This window comes from Molossus molossus, unplaced genomic scaffold (assembly GCF_014108415.1).
Source record: "Molossus molossus isolate mMolMol1 unplaced genomic scaffold, mMolMol1.p scaffold_m16_p_12, whole genome shotgun sequence".
Lineage (NCBI taxonomy): Eukaryota > Metazoa > Chordata > Mammalia > Chiroptera > Molossidae > Molossus > Molossus molossus.
The window spans coordinates 11,702,684-11,718,855 of NW_023425347.1; the positions used below are offsets into that span (position 1 = coordinate 11,702,684).

Below are 16,172 nucleotides of genomic sequence, written 5' to 3' on the forward strand. Positions count from 1 at the left end.
AAGTCAACGTCCACCTACCCCCGGCCCAGCCTCGCTGCGCCCTGTTGATTCACAGTCAGAGGCCCTGGGGGACAGCAGGCAAATGCCTCTGGGAACTGCCTTTTGCTTCTCACAGCGGTTCCCCAGAGCGTGAAATAGGAGAAATGAAACTGAACATGTCACCCTTTTAACCAGGGGAGAGGAAGAACCACCCTGAAGGGCCTGTTCCTGGGCCTGTTGCCTCTGTCGGTCGCACACAGGCCTCGCCATGAGGGGCTTCGCCGCCGCCTTCCTCCTCTGCACTCTGCTCGCCCCCCGCGGCCAGGCCTGGCCCACGCACACGGCCTGCAGGGGTGGCAGCCTGGAAATACTCTACCAGAGTTGTGGTAAGGCCTTTCAAAATATCCCTTTGTGCTTTGGGGGAAATTAAGGCCCCCAAACGTGGGGTGCTGCAGTGCTTGGTTGGGGTGGTGAAGGGTGAGGGCCAGTGGCCGGACCCTTTCTCCACTTGCTGCAGGTCTGTGAGGGCCCTGGAGCCTTGGGAGAAGGAAGGGGTGGGGGTTCAGAATGAGCCTGAATGGAGTGACAAAGACAAGAAAAGACGCTGAGCCCTGGCCGGTTTGGCTCAGCAGTTAGAACATCAACCTGCGGTCGAGAGAGACCGGGGTTCGGTTCCCGCTAAGGGCATGTACCTCGGTTGCAGTTTGTCCTCGGCCCTGGTTGGGTCGTGCAGGTGGCAGCCACTCGATGTATCCCTTTCATGTCGATGTTTCTCTCTCTGTCCCTTTCTCTCTCTCCCTCCTAATCTATCTGAACAAAAAATAGAAAAATGTCCTTGGGTGAGGATAAAAAAGAAAAGACGCTGAGCGTCTAAATACAGCAATTCACTAATACCACAGGGCCGAGAAGAACATGATGGCCAATGAGTCGACAGTCACAAAACCTCAGTTCAAAATTAGGAAACTTTGCTTCCAATCCCCCCCCCCAAAGATTGTACCCCCGGGTAGTCATTCAGTTTGAAAGCTGAGTGAAAGGTCACTTAGGCTAAGCGGGAGATGCCTGCGCTCGTCACGACACGCTGGGGCTTCCTCTGCGGCGGCATCGCTGCCCTCGGCGAAGGCCTGCGCTGCGGTGTTGATCCTGGGTCTTCTCTGGGGCTGGGCATAGCAACGGGAAAGAGCTGGTGGTTACCCACTGGGGCAGACGGATACACCAACAGAAATCGCAATGAATGAACAGAATGCAGAACTGCAGTAATCAAGGCTGAACCAGCCTTTGGGTTCATATGAGTCCACGGGGGCTGTCATAGCAGAACACCACAGAAATGTATTTTCCACAGTCCTGGAGGCTGAATGTCCAAGCTCCAGGTGCCAGCAGTGCTGGTTTCTCCTGAGGCCTCTCTCCTTGGCTTGCAGACAGCTGTCCCCTCCTTATGTCTCCGCCTGGTCTTTCCTCTGTGGCCACACAGAGTCTCTCTCTCCTTATAAGGACACCAGTCATACTGGATTGGGGCCCATTCATATAACCTCATGTAACACTAATCACCTCTTTAAAGGTCCCATCTCCACATACCGTTGTATTCTCAGATACTGAGGGTGGACTTCCACATATGATTTGGGGAGGGACACAGTTCAGTCCATTAAGGGGACCTGAGTGAGGAGAAATGAGCCTAGTCTCGGGAGCATATCTTTTTTCTTAAATCATTTCTTTATTGATTTTAGAGAGAAGAAGGGAGAGGGAGAGAGAGATGGAAACATCTATGAGAGAGAATATCGATGAGAGAGAACATCGACTGGCCGCCTCCTGCATGCCCCCCACTGGGGATCAGGCCCACAACCTGGGCATGTGCCCTGACCGGGAATCAAACCGGTGACCTCTTGGTGTTCAACCACTGAGCCACACCGGCCAGGCCGGGAGCATATCTTGAATGAAGAGTAGAGCGACAGGCTCATGAAAGGGTGTGACATTGTGAAACTGACACTTAGGAGATAGAAAGTGGGCACAATGCTGTTTGGACGGAGGAGGCGGAAGGGAGACCTCGCCACACATCAAAGTCAGCCCTCCTATCAGCTGGGGACTAGGGAGACGCTGCCCTTGAGAGGAGGGCTGATCCCCGCACCACAGCTGCCGCCCAAGGAGCTGACCGTCTGGACCCCTCTGAGGCAGCTCCGACTTAACTTTATTCTGTTATAAAGAAGGAACATGGAACACTAAAGTGCACAAGGAAATTCTGCTTTGTACTGGGAAAGAGAATGCATGGCTGGATGCCGGCGTGTTGATCTGCTCTTCCCGTGGGGCTGGGATGCCATCCTCTGGCATCTACTCATTTTAGGTGCAGGCTATCAAGCAAGACTTGAAGAGAACCAACTACTCAGGACTTGTTTCCTCCATTCATCCTCCCTTAGACGTTGCCGCGCTTGGTCCACCTCCCTGACCAGCCTTCCAAGGCGCTGCCAGGACAGGCAGGAGGGTGGATATCTCAGGGAAGAGCCAGAGCACAGCACTGCCCACGGGGTTAACTCCGCCCCTGCCCCAGGGGTCAGTGATTGCAGGCCACGCCCTGCTCTGGGCACTCAGGAAGAAGGCGTGGAGTAGTGGGGGTCAAGCAATTAAATAATAGGGTGAATGCTCTGTATAAAGGGCTGGAACAGAGGCACGCGCTTGCACCAGGACGTGGTAGTAGGAGAGGGAGAGGTTGGGGACGGGATCTGTCTGGGGCAGGCTCGCCAGGCTTGAGTTCAACCTTAAAGAGAGATACAATTAGTCACTATAACATCTCATGTTCATGAAAGATTTATATGTGCCAGGCACCAGGCCAAGTGCTTTCCATGTGTTATTTTATAGATAAACTAAGGGTTAGAGATGTCAGGCAACTCTTCCAAGGCCACACAAGCAACAGTGACAGAATTAGATCCCTGGTGGCACAGAGAAGGCATGGAGTAAATATTCGTGCAGTTAAAGGTAATTGACCCGAGGTCTGTCTGACTCCAGAACCTTTGCTCTTAATCTGCTGTCTGTTGTTTTGTCCAGTGGCCAATGGAATAGAGGTGGGGAAGGAGGGACATGTGACCAGGCACAGTTTCAAGCTCTGTGGCCGCCTGGGACAGGAGGGGATGAGAGATGAGGTGGGCAAGGCGGGCAGAGCCCGAGTGTGACGGTTAATTTTATGTGTTAACTTTATTGGGCAAGGGAACGCCCAGGAAGGTGGTTAAACATTATCTCTGAGTGTGTCTGTGAGGGTGTTTCCAGAAGAGATTAGCATTTAAATCCATGGATGCAGTAAAGCAGGTCACCCTCAAAAAGGCGAAGAGGGAGAATCACTCTCCGCCTGACTGCTGAGCTGGGCTTTCCCTCCTGCCTGCAGCACTCGGGTCACAGGCCTTCACTGCACCACAGCTCGCCTGGGTCCCCTTCCAGACAGCAAGCGGGCTGTGGGACTCCTCAGCCTCCGTGATCATCAGCCTATGCCTCGTAGTGCATCTCCTTCTAGAACATCCATGTAGTATATGTAATATACGTATAGCATGTATAATATGAATGCATTACGGATGGAATGCCATTGGTTATATGTTTCCCTGGAGAACCCTGACCAATACACCAGGAGACCCAGCAAGGTTGGTCTGCATCCCTTTGGCAGTGAGGAGCATGGATTGAAAGCTGTTTGGGGCTAGAGGCAGAGTTTGTAGCCTGTAGAATCAATAGTTTAGGAAAGAAATGATGGGAGCCTGAACCAGCATCCTCTCAAGAGCTTTAACGTCAGAGGGAGTCTTTGGTACACTTCGGGCCCGCAGAGTGCTGGCAGCTTCTCTAGAGATGGGTCCCGCCTCAGGTCTCCATGGCCCCCGAGCTGTCGGAGACCCACTGGTGACATACCTCCCAGGGGCAGATGGTTCCTTTTCTGCCCTGGATGCACAGTGGGACAGTCCCAGCCACCCGCCCCGCTCCCCTCCCCCAGGGTCTTCACGTTGACAACACAGTGCAAAGGCCACAGTGGTGAGCCCTGCCCGGCCTGTGTCAGGGCTCCAGGAATTCCACTACGCGCGCGAATGTGGCAGGGTCACGGCAAAACAGGTCCGTCATCTTCTGAGTTTACTGTTTTGTTTTTGCTCTTCTCTTTTTGTTTTATAATTTTAGTGGAAAGGGGAAATTTTAAGCTACAAACTGTTCTGAATAATACAAAAATCCTTAGGAAGAAAGACCCTCATTGGCACTCACTGGGCTTTGAATACTGATGAGGATATGAGCAAAAATTTCTGAAAAACACAAAAATCCTGCTCTGTCCAACTGTTAGTGCTAAAGTAGACAACACCAGTCTTTACAGAAGCGAAGGGGGGACAAAAACAGTCAGGGGCCATTCTCTGGTTAAATTAGAAGACCATTTGCAGACCTAGAAAAGCCCAGGAACCCCACCTCACACTCATGCCATAAATGTCCACCAATGTGTTTATACGCTGCACCAAGACATGAGGTAGATTTACAAAAGTACACGTGATGGAAGATGACCTGCTAGTGGGAGAGCGGGATAAGGGGAGGGAAAACAAGGGGAATGATAACAGCAGGCTGGTCAGGACACACACAGATGAGTCATTGTGAGAAGATCTTGGGGTCCAGGGTCAGCCAATCTCATGCCAACCCTTGGGCAATATTCTTTAAGTCTCCTGTCCTTGACTGTACAGAGCGTGTATGAGTTTCCTGTAGCTGCTGTAACAAGTTACCAGTGGGTGGTTTAAAATGATAGATATTTATTATTTTAGAGTTCTGGAGGTCAGAAGTGCAAAGTCGGTTCCCCTCGGTCAAGGCCACACTGTCTTGGAAACCGTAGGGGAGAAGCTCTTTCCTGTGTGTTGCAGCTTCCACAGCAGGGTGCTTTGCAGTCCTCGGTTCACTGCCTTCTTCCATCTTCGAAGCCAACAAAATAGCATCTTGTTTCATTTATTACATTGCTTTCTTCTGTGTCAAATCTCGCTCGGCCTCCCTCTTATGAGGACACTTGCGATTAGGATAATCTCACAAGCTCAAGATCCTTAGTTTAATCACAATTGCTGAGTCTCTTTGCCAGATCAGGCAGCATCCGTGGCAGGACATGGCTGTCGTTGGAAGCCATTATTCATCCCACTACAAACGGGACAATAATTAACCTGCCTCCCAGGCTGTGTGAGGACTGAGTGCAAAGGACGCGTGCAAAGTGCTGAGCACAGCCTGCATGCTGAATAAATCTTCACTGCTGGTGACTTATAAGATATTTTACAGTCACTAGAGGTACGAGCTTTCTTGAAACAAAATCAAACAAGGAAATTGCATGAGTTGCGAGGTAAAATCAGTTTTTAAGAAGATGTTCAGCTTTTCCTGATACTTGGATGAGTTAGGAGAGAAATTTCTCCTTGGAGAGGTGGCATTCTGGGCAGCATCTCAGTAAGAGACGCCACAGGGACTCACATTTGTTGTTTCTCATTGTGCCCCTCGGTGTGGACAAAGGGCTCATTGCTAAAACACAACGCAGACTCAGTTTGCAACGGCCACCGTGGACCCTCACATGAGTGCAGCACTGGCAGGTCCAGGTCACTCAAAGGGACCGCCTGCAGGGCTGGATGACCTGCACGTGTCCCAGGCCACCACCCTTAAATATGGTTGTTGTTGCAGTCAGGGGTTTTGATAAGGACTGGAGAGCAGAGATCTCGGTTGCCTTTTCTGCAAGAGCTTAGAGTGTGGACCTCAGTGTGGTTGTTGAACGTGCTTTGACATCAACCAGGCAGAGAGGAGGGTCACAAAAAGTAAGGGACCTGTGAGGCATGCCTAAATGGTTCCTCTCCCTCTTTTCAGCTGACACTCACAGTCAACCTGGCCATTCAAGAGGCTCCTGGGAGTGGTCTAGGGCACGGGTCAGCAAATAAAGCCCCCAGGCCAAATCCCACCTGCTGCCTGTTTTTGTCTGGCCCGTGAGCTAAGAGTGGTTTTTACCTTTTTAAATAGCTAAAAATTTCAAAAAACAATAATATTTGTGACATGTGCAAACTGTATGAAATTCAGATCTCTGTGTCATAAATAAAGCTTTACTTGGACACAGACACACGCATTCATTTACGTGTTGTCTTTGGCTGCTATCACGCTACAGTGGCAGAGTTGAGAAGTATGATAGTGACTGTATGGCTCTCAGAGCCTAATAAATTAACTATTTGGCCCTTTATAGAAAAAGTTTGCTGCCCCCTGGTCAAGGTTAAGAAGGAATCTCTCAAGCTCTTCACCAGATCACAGCCTCGAGTTCTAGGAGTTCTGGATAATTGTAGTCATAGAGAGGCTGTGTGGTCAAGTGAACTTACCTAAACCACTACGATTGCAAGGAATTTATAGGCTACCTTTGAGAGAATCATCACGACCATAAAAATCTCCTGCTTCTGCATAACATTTTACAATTTATAAAGCCCTTCCATTATAAAGTCTCGTTCAGTCCTTACTAACAGCCCTAGGAGGTATGTAGGATGTTTATCTCCAGTTCCCAGGTAGAGAAATTGAAGCACGTAACATATTAACTGTCTCAACTAAGTAACATACCTGAGCCATGATACAAACCTGAGGGTCTAACTCCATGCCCAGTGACTTAACCCTGGATTGTAGAATTCTAATAGCGAGCAACCCGTGCCATCTGATCCCAGGAACACAGGATGGGGGCAGAGAAAGCACAGCTCAAAAACCGAGTCTTTGGGTGAAGAGGTAAAAACCCTAGTAGTCTGTGGACTAGAAAAGGAAGGAGGAGGAAGAGGTGAAGGAAGAAGAGGAAGTGGAGAGAAGGGGGTGGGAGGAGGGGAAGGAGGTGATTTACCTTCTGATTCAAGGATTGCCCCCCCACCACCACTACCCCTACTCCAGCCTCCCCTCTCTGCACACGCTCAGAGCTGGGCCTGCTTGGCTTTTCCCCAGTGGGCATCAGACTGCAGCATCCACAGGGGAGAGCACGCACATCCCCCTTTACAGCCAGGTGTACCTAGTTCTCTTCTACTGCGAAGGTGTCTGGAAATGACATCACCATTCTCCATCAGTGACACACACTTTCCCATCAGAGCCCTCCTGTGCAGTTGGCAGACTTTCCTCTGTGACGTTGGGGAGGGGGAGGGCCAGGGCAGGAGCAGTATCCCTGGCAATAAGCTGAGATCTGTGGTGATTTCTAGGGGGCCCAGCCAGCCACCTGGGAGATTCAAGGCCAGGGGACCATGGCATCCGGTCACAGGCTGCGAACTTGTAATCAACACCTGCTCCCCCGTCCTTGAAGGCAAGCAGCCTCCTTCATATCTGCCTAGATGGGTTTTGTGTGCTGCTGAAGTTTGCTGCAGGGCAGGTACTTGATCTGACCTCCAAACCCGTAATTACAAAGTAAAATCAGGTCACGTACACCTGGATAATCCATCAAGATCGCCAAACAGGACAATTACTTCGACTTTAAGAATGCAAAACAGTGCTGGCCACATCTCCTCCAAAATAGAGGGTAAGCTGCAAATGATCTGGCTGCGCACAGAACAAACAGGCATGTTGATAAAACATCACAGGAGAATTTCTCCAAAACTGCCCTGGGAGGGGAAAAACCTGCTTTTCTCAAAACCTAATAATTCCGAAGTAAATGGAGCATAAGACAAACCCAAAGAAGCAACAACTTTGAAAAATAATAGAAGTAATGGAAACATCACCAGCCAAGGACTGTAAAATATTGCACACAGAAAGCAGTTCTCTCTTTGTGTATTTTTCAAGACTAACAGGGATATATATATTTTAAAAAAGTGCAATGGAAGAAAAGTAAACAAATGCCAGAGAAACAAAGATGCAGTTCCAGTGTTAACCTGGGTGTGCGGGACCAGCGGCTGTGAGCAGACCGAGCCTTTGGCCCACGGGCAAAGACAGGAAGTTGAATATATACATTCAGGGTGGGGCAAATGTAGATTTACAGTTGTGAGTACAAGAAACACAGAGCTTATTCCTGCATTATTGTTTATTAATTACTGTATTATTTTACATACAAACAGCTATACACCTACTTGTGTCCCACCCTGTATACATAGGAATGTCAACACTGAGATGCAGATTTTTATAAATGGGAACAGGAAAAAGTTGCCCGGGAGCTGGAGCTGGAGCGGGAGGAGAGCGGAGCCGCAGGTGTGCTGCTGCCCAGGCCCCCGGCTAACTCTCCCAGGCACTGTGCTAGAGAGGCTGAGTGACCAGTGACAGGGACCTCAAGAGGGAAAATGCCCAGACCGTGAGTCCAAGAGGCCTCCTTTGTGCAGACGGGAATATCTTCCCAGGACTTTCCATCCTCAGGCCGAATCCCGATGGGCAGCTCTGCTCCAGCTTTGGAGCAGGATCTTTGGAGAGGAAGCAGCGAGGGAGGCTGTCCTCCAGCTCTGCGGCCATTTCTGTAGAAACCACAGCAAAGACAACGCGTTCCCATGGCAGCTGCTGGGACTTAAGGGTTTTTCTTCAAAACGTATAAATCTTTCACCTTTTACCAAGGCAGCTGCGGGTGTGAGGTCCTGGGCCTGGCTTCATACTCAGGCCCCAGAAGGCGGAGAGTTGGGGAGCAAAGCAAACTTTTTCTTGAGGCCAAAAAAAGGCAAAGGTGAGCGAGCCCCTTGCGAGCCCGGCTGTGCAGCCGGGGAGCCTGGCAGAGGCCTGCAGGCACCAGGCGCCAGGAGACGAAGGGGCACCCGGCTTGCAGAGTCCTCAGCAACTTTGATGAGAGCCGGTGAGGCACAGAGCAGGCCGTGGTCAGCATCACCCAGATGAGGACAGGCACTGCCCTCCACAACCCGAACAGCAGGGAGGGCACTGAATGGAAAGAAGAGGGTGCCGTGCCCAGGAGCTCTGTGCCATCGGGGTTGCTGTTTGGTCCTTTTCTGGAATCCCTTGTAAAGTGACATCCCAGGCCCTATCCGCTTTGTTCTGGGATCCCAGAGAAGCCACGTGGGCATGGGAAGGTGGACTCGGGGTTCACCCGAAACAAGTATGTGCACCCCCACCTGGGCGCAGCCAGTGGGCGGTTCCCGTGCAGTGGGCAGTGCATGCTGATCGTCTGCCCGCTCCCTTGTCGGGACCCAGGAAGGCATCACTGCGTGTCCCTTCCTGGAATTCCGTTCGGCACCCCCAGCGTCTCTCTGCCTTCAGTGAGCGGTAACCAACCCGCCGGCCGGGAGGAGAAAGAGAAGGCCCTCGCCAGGAAGCACTGCTCCACGCACAACTGCACAACTTACAACTGGAGACTCGTCCCGCAGATGCCTGCTCAGCCTGGCGCTGCCCGGCTCCCTCACTGGGAGCTGGCACCTCCCGTCGGGGCCAGGCCGGAGCTGCGCCAGCCCTGCCCAGGAGTCCGGAGCCCACTGCCGGGCCCCTGCCCGTTAGCCAGCGGCTCCTTCCCCACAGCTGGGACGTCCTTATTCACAGGCCTCCTAGGTCTCCCCGGCCTGCAGTAAAATGTCCCCTCACACAACTAAACAATATTGCATGGCTAATCAATCAAATCTTTGTCAGTTACATTTATTGCTGACATGCATATATCGGTCTCAAATTTATTAATGGAACTGCAAGCCTTTAATCGAATACAGTAGATTGCCTTACATGCTTCAAAAGCAGGCAAAGCAAACACCAGTCATCACAATGATTATTCTATTTATCACCTGTTTCTAAACTAGTTTCAAAATATTAATAACATGGTTTACATTTACTTCTTTATCATCTTTACATTGATATTTATGTTTACCTGTATACTTATACGTTCCTGGGGTTATAATGATGCTTAGTTCAGTATTTTCCTGGGTGTCTAGTACACTCTAGACCAGAGATAAAGACGTCACTGCAGACCAGCTGAAGACCAAGCGTTCCGTGATCAATGACTGATTCTGGCCTTGCTGGTTAGTCGGCAAGCTCTCTTTACTTGAACTTGACCTTTTAAATGCTGAAGACCTTTTAAATTCCTTCCTTTCAAAAGTGCCCTGTATTCTGGCGGAGTGTGTTTGCTGGGCCACTGGGATGTTCTCATTGTCCTCCCATCGTACATTAACCTGGTTTGTCACACTGCAGGAACGGACGGCTGCCATGGCAACGTCCAAATGCAACGAGAAAAGTTACTTGGTGAAGTTGATAAACTCTGTCTGCACAGTTGAAATTCATCTGTACAACATTAGCTGACTCATCATCTTGGACGATCTTTCTACCTGTACGTCCTGTGTGACCGCTGGCTCTGATTTGACTGCTGTCCAGCATTCTATCCAATTTTTATATGAGACCACTAGAGCTGATCAGTCCTTCTGGTCTATTTTTTTTCTGGCTCATTCACAACTATCCTTATTCCTACTACTTAGGACAACAGAGAAGACCACATGGTTCTGTCTGGTCTATCCACAGGGTGGAAACACTAGGAATCTCCAAATAACTAAGAGCAAGACTTGGTGCTCCTCTAGTGCTTAGGATGTGACCCCACTTCCTTCCTGTCATTGTTAAGGCTGCATTGCCCAGAAATGCTTGCTAAGTAATGATTAAAAACAGAATCGTGAGAGATGAGGTCATCAAGAACTTAAAACAACAGTGTGTCTTTCTTCCTATTCCCAGCAACTACCTGGCATTGCTAATGCCATGTGCTCCAATCAAAAAGAGAGAGAAGTTCCCAGCGATGCCCCCACCCTACCCGCTGAGTCGGAGGCAGCATGCCAGGCTGCAGGAGCATCAGCTGGCTTTCTGTCTGTGTCCGCACTGTGGCCAGTGTAGCCAACCTCAGCTCCGGTGGCCGTGCAGCTGCAAATGGAGGAGATGGGAGAATGTTCCCGCACAGGGCAGGCTCCGGGAGCCGCTCCTGGGATGACCTTGTGCTTTGTGAGACCAAAAGATCAGTTCTGACAGTCAGCCTGTGGCCACCCCCTGTGGTAATGGACGTCAGTGGGTTCTGGGGTGGGCGCTGTTCCCTGACCATCTATTCCTCTACAGTCCCAGCATTTGCAGGCATGTAGGGAGAGTCAGCATCCTGCCAGGCCCTGCCCCAGCCTCAGGGTAGACTGAGGACCCCTCACAGGACTGGGAAACGTTCTTGCCAGAGAGAACCTCGGGGCTTCGGTCCAACTTTCCTCGTTCAGGAGAAACTCTGAGCCAGAGAGGCAGAGCCCTGACCAGGGCCACAAGGCTAGACGGCGCAGAACTGAGGGCACCTCCGGCTCGGCGCTGCTTCCTCTCAGCGTGAACACCAAGAAGTGAGCTCACCCCTTTTCGGCTCAAAGACAAGCATCCACGGAGACCAGCCCCCCACACACCCACATCCCAAAGGGCAAAGGATCCTCTTTCGGTGCAGCCTTCTCTTAAGGTGACTGGCCCACACCCCTTCTTGCCAGGTCCCTGTGAAGCAAGAGCCTTTGCGTGTACAAAAGCACTACGAGGACTCGTTGGTTACACGGAGAGGACCAGCAGGTCTGTACCTGTACCGTGACTGCAGATGTTACACAGGAACGGCATGGTTTCCTAGAGCAGTGGAAAGGCGTGTTCAGAATGAGGTCTGCCTTGCTCGGTGGTGTGAGCCTCATTCGGGAGTCTGATGACATTTAGGAAGCAACTAAGCATGACGGAGAAGAGCTGATGGACAGGTGGCTCAGGCCCCTAAAGCCCTGAAGCTCAGTGCCAGCAACCTGCTTCCCCTGGTCTTCTCTCCATTTGGAAAAAAGCTTGCTAAGGACAACCAACTTCAGCCATCGGGCAAGTGCCCAGATCCTCCACCCTCGCCGCCCCGGGTCATCTGGCTCGGTCTGCACTGTGGATGGAAGCCATTCCGAAGGGGAAGTACCAGCAGCCTCAACTCTCCTGAGACGCTAAAGTTCAGCCTGACCTACAATGAGCTGTTTGGAATCCAAGTGGAGTGGAAAGTCAACAGTAAAACTATTTTTCCAGGGTGAACAATAGCTTTTTTGCCTTACACTTGGCTTTGGTTTTAACTAAATTAAAGAGCAATTCTTGCATAAGTGTGTACATTTCGAAAAAACCTGAGGAGAAATTTGCCAATGGCTCTCGGTTTATTTGAACCAGTGGTTGAACAGAGCAGAGGTTTGCTGGTAAGTATCGTGTCCTAACAAGACGAGTGTGAGGTTTGAGAGCGAATGACCCAAATCAGGAGCAGCAGGCTCCTGTGCAGACACGGCCTGCCCTGGGGGACTCGGCCGTGCTGCCTTCTTGGAGAGGGACCTTCAGTGTTCTGGAAAGCAGTGCAGGAGAACCAGCAAGGGACAGAAGACCACGGTTACCTCTGCAAAACCAGTCAGCTCTTCCCTCTCCCCCTCTCCAGAAGCGGAGCCAGGGTCACATCTGAAGGGAGAAGGAGCTGGAGTAGTGATCTCTCAATTCTTACCCGTTGCGGTTGGACCTGGAAGCACTAATTCCCCAGCACTCTTGCTTGACACGTGGCAAGCTTATTCCCACATCCAGAGAAAGCCCTCGGGCAGTCAGAGGTGTTTGCGAGAAGGCGGCTTTGGGGAGACTGAATGATCTTCTGCAGTGTCCTAGTCCATTTGAATCTCCAATATTCACTAAAGCACCCATAAACAGGACACTGGCGAAAGACAGACTAAGACAGCCCACCAGAAATGGCCTATGCGTCCAGGGAAAATGTATGAAGAGGGCATCTTCTGGTCTGCATGTCAGGGAAAACTGACCTGCTGTAAGATATCCGAATGGTCACGGGTGACACAAATCCTTGTAAATGCTTAATTGAGTTTGCAAGAAAGGACAGGAGGTCTCCAGGAGCCAAAACAAAGAGAAAGCCCCAAAACAGAAAGCCAACCCTGAAACTGTGTCCCCCAGGAAAAGTGTGACTTGACGGGCTGTAACTTCGGTTTCAGTGGCTGTGCTGTGCAGATGGGAAACTGACTCCTCCACGAAGCCAGAGCCTTCAAAGAGCTGCACCCACGATTTGAAAAAGCGGTTAAGAAAAAAAATATGCTATTCAGCAAACGTGTAAGACAAGAAAACTTATCTAACTCTACCTGAGAACTAGCAGCTCCGGACCTGACATGACATGTATGTTACCTTCATGGTCGAGACAACCCCATCCCTAAACATCAAGTTGAAGTGGGAACACCTGGGGCATATTGGCAGCAGAAGATATAAGTCATCTGAAGGGACACATATCCTCAATTCACAGGATTTCTGAAGACTGAGCTCATAATCCAAAATTTAAAAACACAAGACAGTAAACCATCAGGAGGGAGAGTCAGCAGAAAAAAACAAACAGAAAAATCATACCCCTAAATATTTAAAATTTAGAAAATATAACATTCAGAATATAAAATAAAAAAAGAATAATTTGTCCCTGGCCGCGTGGCTCGGTCAGTTGGAACGTTGTCCTGTACACCAAAGGGTTTCGGGTTGATTCCGGTCAGGGCACATACCCAGGTCCAGGCTCAGTCCTCGGCCGGGCTGCGTATGGGAGGCAGCCAATCGATGTCACGTGCTCACGCCGCCACTTCTCTCTCTGCCTCTCTTTCTAAACAAAAGAAATCAATAAAAACATACCCTTGGATGAGGGTTAAAAAAAACTTATTTAAAGAAATAAAAGAGGGGCCCATGGACCTAAGAGTCTCAGGTTCGATTCTGGTCAAGGGCGTGTACCTCAGTTGTGGTTCAGTTCCTGGCCCTGGTCGCGGTCATGCGAGAGGCAACCAGTCGATGTGTATCTCTCACATCATGTTTCTCTCCCCCCACCCCACACCCACTATAGCTGAAGATAAATAGAAAAATATCCTCTGGTGAGGAGGAAGGAAGGAAGGGAGGAAGGGAGGAAGGGAGGAAGGGAGGAAGGGAGGAAGGGAGGAAGGGAGGAAGGGAGGAAGGGAGGAAGGGAGGAAGGGAGGAAGGGAGGAAGGAAGGAAATCTGTACCATGAGCAAAGAAAAATATAATGTCAAAAAATACAAGAAATCTTTGAAAAAGAATGATATAGAAGCCCTTAAAATAAACTAATTGTTGAAATAAAAAATTAGTTGTTAGGTTACAACACATTTAAAAATAGCTAAAGAGAGACCTAATGAACTAGATGAAAGTTCAAAATGTATCACAGAAAAATAAAGAGATGAAAAATATGTTCTATAGCTTAACAAAACAGATAAAATGGAGGGAAAGCAATTTCTGAAGAAAAATGCTGTAATTTTCTAAAACTAATGAAAAATATGAATCTTAAAATTTAGTAAACACAATTTCCATGTAGGATTCACAAAAAGAATTCCACAACTAGACCAATCAGAGTAAAACAACAAATCAACAAAAGCAAAAAGCAAACTGGTAGAAGTAGCAAGAGAAATTAACTAACAAGAAACTATATTTAGACAAATAGCAGATTTTTAAATAGCAACAGCAATATATTCAGAGAGAAGAGAAAATAACAATTAACCTAGAATTCTGTATATAGCTAATTGTCATTTAATAATACGAGTAAATTAAAGAATGTTTTGAACAAATAAAATCTATAGTTTGCTACCAAAACACTCCCAGCAAAGGAACTTTCTAAGGCATAGCTCAGAAAGAAAGGAAGCGATCCCAGAAGTTCTGAGCTGCAACAGGGAATGGTAAACAAAGCTTTGGTAAACAAAAATAACGGTGAATGTTAGGATGACGATAATGTCTATTCTGAAACAGGAATAATCCGTCTTCTATGTTGCATAACAAATTACCCTAAAGCCCAGCAGCTTAAAACAACAAACATCACTCAGAGCCCCTCTGGGCAGGAATGTGGGCGTGGCTTCACCGTATCCCACACAGGGTCTCTCACTTGCCACCACTGGGCCGGCCTGGGTCACCACCTCTCAAGGCTTGGCTGAGAGAATCTGCTTCCAAATCCTGTCAGTGTGTGGCTGTAGGCGGGCCCAGGAGGTCCACTCCAAGCTTGCTCACAGGGCGTTAGCAGAATTCAAGTCCTCAATGGCTACTGACCAGAAACATTCGTTTTTTTGCCACATTTTGCTTTTTCTGCTGACTCGAGGGGAGAGGTGCGCACAATGGTGTGAATCGGGAGGTAGCCCTCTTGGGGGCTACCCACCACAGGGCAAAGCCACAGGGTACTAAGAGAGCATGGAGAAGGGTGGTGATGGACAGCAAGCATTCCGATGTCCTTCATCCTTGAATTTTTCGTGGGAGTGGAAAGATAATGTTCAGTTTTACAAGATGAAAAGGTTCTAGAGATCTGTTACACAACAAGGCGAAGGTGCCTAGCACTACTGGACTGCACACTTCAAAGTAGTTAAGATGATAGATTTAACATCAGGTGTTGTTTTTTTTGTTTGTTTGTTTTTTGTTTTTTACCACAATACAAAAATAAATAAATACCAAGAAAAAAAGTTTTAGAAAAGATAATGTTTTACTTGAAACTTTATTAAGTAAAACATTCAAGTTGGAAATTCAAGGGTCACTTAAATCACTTTCAAACCAGTAAAAGAAAAAATGTTAAATACTCCAATCAATCCAAAAGAATGCTGGAAAGAAGGGGAGAAAGAAACACAGAAAGAGCCAATATAAAAAATATAAATAAAAAATATAAATGAGAAATAATTACAAATATACTAGGAGTAATAAATGTAAATTGATTCAAGTAACCTGATAAAAGAAAGACTGCCAGATTGCATTATAAAAATCTGTTTTCTCTGTTCTTGACAGAAATTCACCTAAAATGTATATCTACAGTAAACATCACATTTTTTGGTGAAACACTAAAAGCAATTCCTTTAAAATGAAACATGAGACGAGACTGCCTACCATCATGCCTTCTGTTCAACACTGCACCGAAGGCCCTGGCCAGCCTAGCAACACGAGAAAAATAAAATGCCTAAAGATTTGAAAGGAGGAGAAACAAAAACTTATTATATGCTTACAGTATGACTGTCTATGCAGAAAAACCTACTTAAAAAATTTTTTTTCCCTTTATTGATTTTAGAGAGAGAGGAAGGGAGAGGGAGAGAGAGATGGAAACATCGATGAGAGAGAACATCGATTGGCCGCCTCCTGCATGCCCCCCACTGGGGATCGGGCCCACAACCTGGGCATGTGCCCTGACCGAGAATCGAACCAGTGACCTCTTGGTGCATGGGTCGATGCTCAACCACTGAGCCACACTAGCTAGACCAGAAAAACTTACTTTAAAAAAATATTGGAATTAACTAAAGAGTTGCATTAATAACGTATTTTTGGACCGATTTA

At 48.5% G+C, this 16,172-nt stretch overlaps 1 protein-coding gene across 1 annotated transcript in view; it reads left to right on the forward strand.

Annotated features, from left to right (window-relative positions):
• The first annotated feature begins 219 nt into the window (after positions 1-219).
• The window catches only part of LY86 (lymphocyte antigen 86), a 60,052-nt gene continuing 44,099 nt past the window's right edge, over positions 220-16,172 (forward strand). Inside the window, exon 1 of the mRNA XM_036256394.1 lies at positions 220-365. Within this exon, the coding sequence (XP_036112287.1) occupies positions 248-365 (118 nt within the window). The 5' untranslated portion in view covers positions 220-247. The remainder of the gene's footprint in view (positions 366-16,172) is intronic.